General features: G+C 32.6%; 1 protein-coding gene across 1 annotated transcript; it reads right to left on the minus strand.

Annotated features, from left to right (window-relative positions):
• Positions 1-4,045: 4,045 nt before the first annotated feature.
• Positions 4,046-8,110, minus strand: LOC102601589 (monocopper oxidase-like protein SKS1). The gene is made up of 9 exons (XM_006366102.2): positions 7,808-8,110; positions 7,012-7,121; positions 6,667-6,940; positions 6,437-6,575; positions 5,630-5,996; positions 4,984-5,349; positions 4,815-4,893; positions 4,514-4,716; positions 4,046-4,428 (listed from the first exon to the last, which is right to left on the minus strand). The coding sequence occupies exons 1-9, from the start codon at positions 7,946-7,948 to the stop codon at positions 4,326-4,328; spliced, it is 1,782 nt and encodes a 593-aa protein (XP_006366164.1). The 5' UTR covers positions 7,949-8,110; the 3' UTR covers positions 4,046-4,325.
• Between the last annotated feature and the right edge of the window lie 1,084 nt (positions 8,111-9,194).

Consider the following 9,194-nt stretch of genomic DNA (forward strand, 5'->3'; position numbering starts at 1 on the left):
AGGGGCTTGTTCTTCAACTAAAGGGGACTGCTCTTCAACTAAAGGGGGATGATTTTGGTTTAAATCTCTATTTTCACTTTCATCAAATGGTTGAGATGAGGACACATCAGCATTAGTGCTAGGCAATACAAGTATCTCATCAACAACTAAAGGTATACTAATGTGATGTACAACATATACATCAATAAAATCAGCACCCTTCAAACTATTAAGAAAGTTTAAAACATCAGAATCAGTATTTAACATGTAAAAAGTACCCTTCTTGTTGACTCTACATCCAAATGTCTCAACATTTTCAACACCCAATTCCAGTGCTATTTTATGAAACAACATAATATGCAACTCATCTACATCTATATTAATCGTTTCAACACTAGTGATTCCATTGGCATACCTTAAAGTAGGATCAGATACAAAACATCCCCCATAGTGAAATTGAAGTGTCACTATAGTTAAAGCCATTACCTTACAATGCCTGTAAAGTAAAAAAAATAACTACAGTTAAACCATAAACTTACCATGACTATGACTGTAACACAAAAAGTCCTAATTTTTTAAGGAAATAATGAATTGTTGTAACAGTGGACCACTAACACTATCAATACACAAGACAATTGACCACAAATTAAAATATTAATTTTAGTCGAAATTGGGATTTTACGAATAAACCCTAGAATCTACTCGAATTCACGAAATATGTCATTGAAGTCACTCAAAGTCGTACATCAACTAAGAAAACATATTACACGAACATTACACCCAAACCAAAGTAAAATCCCCAAAAAAATTTAGAAAATCGAATGACAATCAACCCTAAATCAAACAGATACGCACGAGAAAATGAAAAAAATCAGAACTAACGCAAAAGGCAAGAACTTACAACGAAAATCGGAGTGGAACTGAGCTTCAACTGAGCAAAGGTTTGAAAAATCACAGACGAACGTGATGTTAGTGGAGAAATCACGGTGAGGAGAAGTGGAAAAGTCGCGAAGGTTTGGAAAATTTCGCCGGGGTTGAACTATTTTTAGTTTAACGTGAGTCATTTGCCACGTGGAATATAATATCATACGTGGATTAATTTTTTTTCTTTTTGGCCAACGTGTACGTGTTTGTGCAACACGCACCATACCACAAGCAAAAAAGTGTTTAAAATGTTGAGTTTGGATGGGTTCAAGGGTCCAAATGACAAAGGGATAAGTAAAAGGGTCCATAATACAATCTTGTACAAGTACAAGGGTCCACTAGACCATTCTGCCTTTAAAGTATAAATCATGCTAAAATAAGTCTAAACCAATATATAACTAAAGAATAAATATTCAACATTATTGTCATTCTAATTAGTATATGAGTTGATTTTTTTTGTTAGCAATAATATTGATTTGATTTAGATTTGAGCTTTGTTAGAATTACTAATATCTATGGAATATAACTTTTATTGGACTATTCAAGATTCTAAGTCAAACTTGAAATAATATGTTAAAAGATAAAAAATTTGAAAATGTATAAGAAATATTATAAATTATATTAAAGTAGATATTTTTATGTATAAAATAATTTTAAAAAATTATGTATATGATGTCGGGTTGGTTTGGTTTCGGATTGACCTTTTAAAGTTAAAACGAAACCAACCAATATCGTCAGATTTTTTTTCTTCAATACCAAATCACTAGTCGGATTTTTTTCTCGGTTTACGATTTGGTGCAGTTTTTAGTTCGGTTTTGTCCCTATTACCATATGTACTATTATTACCTATACTTTCAAAATATTATGTATCTTACAACTAATTAAGAGTCTTTTACGTATTTTACACTTAGATACATGTATTTTTGCTACTAGATACAAAAAAAATAGGGAGAGAGGCAAGCGAGATTGGGAGGGAGGCGAGCGAGATTTTCTATGTATCACAGATACATGTGAATCAACTTGGATACAATATATCTAGAACAAATTACACCTAAATTTTAATCATGTATCCAAGATATATGTATCTGGACGTATCTGGAGTTACCAATCTGGTAAGATACGTAATATTACAAACTAGAGAGTATATAAGTAACTAATTCCTAAACTAGTGAAATTTATGTAAGTTCTCCTAAAATTAATATATGGAGAAACTAATCAAATACCTCCATAAAAGCAATCAGTATCATAAATTGTAATTTCGCTTAATTGATACACTAAATTAGTATATATATATATATTACTCATATTAATGATATTGTATTTGTATAATTAAGGTTTCTTGTTCAGAAATTACATATATAGTATCATTGACTAATGAGTAATTTCTGAACAAGAAACATTAATGATACCACAACAATATACATATACTATTATAGTATGATTGATTAATGAGTAATTTTTTAACAAAAAACCTTAATTATGACAATAGAGTATATATATATATATTGATTTAGTATCAGTTAAGCGAAATTATCAATCTTAATGATACCAATACAGTATATGATACTGATTTAATATCAGTTAAGCGAAAATTATCAGCCTTAATGAATAAGGGGTATGGGATGTAATTCTTTTTTGAGAGAATGAGTATTTCTTGAATTACTTTAGATTGGGGTATAAACATGTAATTATTTTGAGTTTTATGGCCCATTTATGTAGTTTTTCCTTAATATGTATGGTATGAATATATATTTAATTAAGCAAATTTTAGGAATAGCAAATATAAAAATCATATTAGCGCTCTGTAGCTACAGTTTTGTTATTTGCGCTCCATATAGTTTGCTATGAAGCATCTAATTTGAATAAATCGCAGGCAGGCATCTCGTTTGTATAAAAGCATAGAGATTGTATATGTATATCGGTTAGATAATTGTATATATGTAACTACTATGCATATGTATCAATGATTGTGTTTGTATATCTACATAAAATTTGAATTTGTATACAATTGAATCGAATTAAAATATTTGTATATCAAATTTCTTTCTCTCTCTCGCTTTATACAACAAAAATTATACATTGTAATTTGTACAATTTGTGTTTGTATAAAGCGAGAAAGTGAAAAGGCAAAAGAACACTGGGCATGGAAAGATTTGTATTTGTATAATTATAAGTGTATAGGTCGAAAAGATATGTATTTGTATATACAGTTCTCTCTCGCTTTATACAAACACAAACACAATTTATATATTTGTGTTTGTATAAAGTGAGAGAGGCGAGCGAGATTCCAGAGTGGCGAGCGAGATTGTCTGAATAACAAAGTATTTGCTACGAATTAGAATTAAATGAAACTGCAGCTATAACATTTATTTTGAATTAATAATTTGCTATAATGCACAATTTTCTCTATTTAATAAGGCAGTTTCTCCTTCATTTATTGGTCCACATGATATCTTCTGGCCCAACACAAAAACTCGACCCATTCGTGAATGAACCCAACAGCAATAATAACTGCTCGTTTTACACGGTGAACCACTTCTAAAAAATTTCTAATCAAATTGCTCAAACTTTTAAAGTGCATAGATTCATGAATCTTCTCTTGTTTTGAACTTATAAAGCTTTGAATCCCGTGAGTTTATCGGAGTTTTGATCTTATAAAGGTTTGAACTCCATGATTTTATCCTTGATTTTGAACTTATAAAAATTTGAGCCCCACAAATTATTTCTTGGATATGAAACTCCAACAAATATTTACCCTCATGAATCATTTCTCATTTTTGAACTTATAATTATAAAAGTTTGGACTCCAAGAATTCTTGGTTTTATACCACATGAGGTTTCCTTGGGTTCCACTTGTTAACCATTCGAATACCAACGGTAATATCTTCATTAAAAAACCTTTTCTGTCTAGATAGTGGCTATATGTTAATGTAGCTTTTAACTGCTGTTTCTGGTTCAGGACTTCATTGTTCCACAGAAAGAAATTTTACAATGATCACAACTCTGCATGTTAATGTAACTTAATGGTAGCAAGAGGCACAAAATTTGCCACAAAATGACAGAAGAATGGGAAGGAAATCTATATCAACAGATCGAAGAAACTAGAACTGGAAAAATGAACATAAAACAGCTGATCCAAAAGTAGAGGATAAACGGGAATATGACCAAAAAGGTTGTGCATCAACAATATGCAGTAATAATTGAGACAGAATGATGGAAATACCGTCAGTAAGTTGGTTTCTCATACTTCACAATTTTTTTCGGGAACAAATGAAATTAGACGGGACACTGTGCAAACTAATGTTAACGAACTTTCTCAAGGTAAAAAAAAAAAGAAAAAGAATAAGAAACATGAATCCTATCAGCTCATCATCCTACAAGAAAGTGAATTCCCAAATATTATCACCAACTGAAGTGGTACACTAGGATACAAGACTGATGACAGCAGAGAGTACCAACAGCAATGTAAAAAATAACTCTGAGCTTCCAAATAGGGTGGTTGTCGCTGAAGATACTTTCTGTTGCCTGAAATATATGTACGATCAATTTAGGGATGCGTTAAGAGTAAAACCAAAACACTGTGTAACAGAAGCAAGAAATGAAATCATACTTTTGCATAGAAGCAAGGGCACCACAGTACAGAGCATTGTCAGGCACTGGCATTTCTGTTTTGTTGCTATGATCTTCAGGATTGATAATTCTCATATACGTTTCCTGCCCTAAGTACCACCTGTCCAGGTTTTCTGCTCTGAGATTCCACACCCCTACATTGTCGAGAGATACCAAAACTGCTGTCCATCCTCCAGGAAAAACCTAAACACACAGGTACAGGTAAAATATATCCTACCTTGTTACAGGGAACTTTCGAGTTCTTCAAAACTAACAAGAAAAGACGGCTGCACAAGACAAACCTGAGTCGTAGACCGGGAAATTGCATCCCATCTATTATAAGATCCCCTGTTGTTCTCTGTCCACTCTCCAAAGCCCATCCTGAAGCAAATAGGCAAAAAATTACATTAAAATTCACTTGATAGGAAACTATATACATCTAGAATGACATTTTCTAAGCAGAAGCTATACCCAACAACAAAGAATGAGTAACCATCCATGTGAAAGCTCTGGACTACAGTGTCATTGTTCTGCAATACGATTTCTATAAATCCCTTGTATGTGGCATTGATAATGGACGTGTCCACCTTGGGTGGTCTGTTCATTGGCTTGGTTGGGAAATCAAGCTTGTAGTCACCCTTCACATAGTATAGATCAGCAAGCCTAATTGGAGTAACAGGATTTTTGAATGAAATCCCATTAAAGGTAGCTCGAAGCTTTCCATCGATCGATACTGGTGGCACACTCTTTAGCAAATAAAAATCTGTGACATTGATTTGACCATAGTGGAAAGATCCTTGAGGATTCGGCCTAGCTCCACTTGCAGAAACGTTTTGCCTACATATAATGCATCAGATTATTCAATGGCATGAAACAGAAAAATTAGTCATCATAAGAGAAGTATAGCAATTTGTATTGCTTGAGATGCCTAAATGAGTATTGTCAAATAAAAGACATGTGACCCTAAGGAATTTAATGAAATAATTCCTTCTTTGTCATGGTTATCCATTTTTTAGTTTCAACAAGCTAGTTTCCAAATTTATAAGGAGGCCATTTGTCCAATCCATTGAATGAAATAGTGAAACGAATAGGTATAAAAAGAAACCAGTAAAAGGACCTGATGGACATGGCCTGATTCAGTGCATACGATGTGTCATATACATCATTTGGAGGGTCTGGAAGGGGGCCAGCTGCCTTTCCTTTGGAGTTGGAATAATGCAAAATACCAACACCAGTTACTTTTTGCCAGATTGTTTGATTTACAAACCTAGAACTCGCCACAATATAGTAATCACTACTTGCATTCTGATCCATGGTAACCAAAAATGTGTATGACTGCCCAACATGAATATCTACACTAGTATAATTCTGCTGTGAAGTGTAATATCCCTCCGTCTCCACCAAGAGTAAATTATGATTTTGAATCCTAAAATTCAAACAAGTAGAGACTCCAACATTGTGCACCCGAACCCGATAGGTTTTGCCTGCAGCAAAATATATTATCACATGGAGAGGGGGTTAAGATTCATGTCAAACAGCAGAAACATTCATATTACTTGCTTTCAAATAAGCTGATAATTTAAAATAACAAGGTCAATTTTTAATCTAACAGGTTTTGCAGATGTGCTATTTTGCAATGTTTATGAACCATCAACTGCTCTTCAATTTTCTACAAGCTTTGATAAAGCATGAACGCTGATATATAGGCTCAAAAGGACAACAAAAGTTCAAACGGACAGATAAGTACTCCATCTCGCATCTTACTCAAGAATGCATAGGTTAAAGACAGCAATTCCAAGCGGACAAATAAATTTGAAGAACATCATAAATAAGCAGACAATTTTTTGTCAAACCACTCGGGAGAAGGACAACCAATCAAGTATATCAAGTTGAGACTTAGTTAGCAAGTTTTGAAGAGCTTGACCTGGATCAACATTTATGGTTTCGTGGTCAATCCCATCAGGTACAAGTGTTGTGTTGTATCTGTATGGGCCTTTCCCATTAATAAGTACTCCATCTGGCATCCCCAATTGCTTCCCATCATCAAGGTCCTTCCTCAAAGTCTACAATTTGAAAGTAAACCTGAGTTGGTACTAGAAAATTCATACACAATACTGCATGAAAGAGTAAACAAAAACTGGAAGAGACACTAACCTTATGGCTCCGGGTGTACCAATCGCCAATAATTATCACTATATCCCCATCAGGAGGACTAAAGGGAATAGGGATAATATTACGGTTCGTGACAATAAAAGAACCAAAACCACCTGCTGCCCTCTGCATGTTGACCGAAGGAGCATAGAAAAAGCTACCAATCTGATCCTTTACTTGAAACTGGTAAGTGAAGTTCCATCCACCTTTAGGGATGGGGCAATTTGTACCAAGAACACCATCTTGCCAGGAAGTGCGTCGCATCTGAATTCCAGACCTGCCACCATTCAAAGAAAAATCAAAAACCGAAGGTGAGAGAGCATTTAATATCACACAATTGAAACTTACCAAGTGACAAGAAGATCTTCATCCAATTTGTTCTTCACATCGACCACAACATTATAATTGGTTGTAACATTAAGGATAGGACCTGGAAATTTCCCATTCACAGCTACAACCTGCAATTGCATATCAAATCATGGTCTATTAACCAACACTGAAAATCCGGGGCAGAATGGGAGTCCACATCCAATTCATAATCACATAACTAATTTAGAAACTACGGAAGAAAATTGTATAGAGCCTTAAAGTAATTTTAAGATGAATCCCGGTTAAGAAAGTAAATCAAACAAATTAAAATAACTTAAGCAATGATCTCAAAACAAAAAAAAATAATCACCATACTGTAGAATTTACCAAAAACAGAATTATCATAACTTTAGGCAAAATAGTGGTCCGTTCCAACTTTTACCCAGAAAATGATACTACTGTATAAAGAACAAAATCTTAAAAAGTATCAGGAAAAACTGAAATCGACATGTATCATGAATAGATACTAATCTTTTCATCTACTAAAACATCAACATAACATTAAAATCAAGAACAGCTCCAGAAAACCCCACTTTTGAATCAGACTCAAAACTTAAAACCAAACTGTTGTTTCATCCTAAACAGGGAAAAGGAAAAAGAAAGAGAACTCCATACGTTGAGACCCAACAGTCCAAGGCTTAAAAAAACGATTCGATTGCTGATATTGGGAACCTTCTGGGGACGGAGAAAATGATTCTTCTGTAAAAATATTTGTTGCCTACCCAAAAAAAAATAAAAAAATGGATTGGTTGATTCAAATGAAAGTTGGTTTAACCTGTTGGGGAACGCCAAGAGGAGAAGCGGTGATATAAGAGTACTCCAATTCAAAATTAACGAAAGGGTCAGCGGCGAAGCAGAGTGTGAAAAACAGAGCAATGTAGCAGACACGATGCACAAGTAGGGAAGAAGAAGCCATTGATGACTCAATGAAAAACAAAGGTTTTTTTACAGAGCGAGAGATTTGTTGTGTGTGAAAACAGGCTTTACATGAGAGTGATAATAGTGTGAAGGGAGAAGCAGAGAGGAAAGAAGCAACAGAGTCTTTTTAAAACCTCTTTTGTCTTTTTGTTTTTCTGGTTGGGTATGTTTGTAGGGTTTTTTCATTTTCCTTTTTCTTTTAAAATGGGGTTACTATTGAAATGAAATTTTTTAGCCTCTTTCGCCAAGATTTCCGGCTATTTTATTTTATTTTAAATAAAGTAGAGTGTTGAGTTAATTTATTTACTTATTGAGAAAATTAAGTATTTTTTGAAGTAACAGAAACAGTTTTTTCGGAAACTAAAAAATATACTAGTTCTTTATTAGTAATAGTTTTGAGAAAAATAAATTTAGAAATATTTTTCAAAAAGCTTGATCAAACATTAAATTGTTACTCAAAAGTATTTTTAAAAATTTATTGGTCAAACATAAATTATTTTTCATCAAAAAAAATTCTTTTTTTTTATAAAAAAAATTAATAAGTTAATTTTAAAAAATTGATCCAAAAAAGAAACGAGGGAGGATGGATGAGTAGTAAAGAAAAATGGTTTCGTATCTTCGCTCTAAATTATATAAATGCATATCCCTATTTTGAGGCTTGAGCTATAAAAATGTGTTGTATAATGTGGGTTCATATAGTTACTTATTAACTGGTCAAGCTGGTTTTACATTAAAAAAAATTACGTATTATTTTTTGTGATAAATTATTATTTTGTATATAATCAAGTTATATTTATTTATTATAAAAGGTAATCTTATATTATGAGATGACATTTACCTATAGTAGTAGATCACTCTTTTTATTGTTGATATAATAGTATTAAAATAATTATATTAAGGAGGTACATACTAAATTCTCGATTGAATAGTTAAAAATATCTTTGTGAAGAAGATTTTGACTTATAATGTTACAAATCTGAATTAAGTGGTTCTTTCTTTGACTAAAGTTCAATGTTATTTTCTTCTTCCCACCTAACTTATGTTTTACATAATATTAGTAAATAAAATCATTTATTATATTTATTATAAAACATAATTTTCAAAGATTTAGCTTGCATTCACAAGTCGCAAGGATTATTTGATGGATTTCTATTGCTACCGTTACAAATTTTGGTTATATTATTTTCTTGGATATATTTTCCTTGTGTAGTTATGGGGAAAATATATAAGAATAAAAAGTGTTT

The sequence above is a fragment of the Solanum tuberosum genome, unplaced genomic scaffold (genome assembly GCF_000226075.1).
Source record: "Solanum tuberosum cultivar DM 1-3 516 R44 unplaced genomic scaffold, SolTub_3.0 scf00605, whole genome shotgun sequence".
In the NCBI taxonomy this organism is placed as follows: domain Eukaryota; kingdom Viridiplantae; phylum Streptophyta; class Magnoliopsida; order Solanales; family Solanaceae; genus Solanum; species Solanum tuberosum.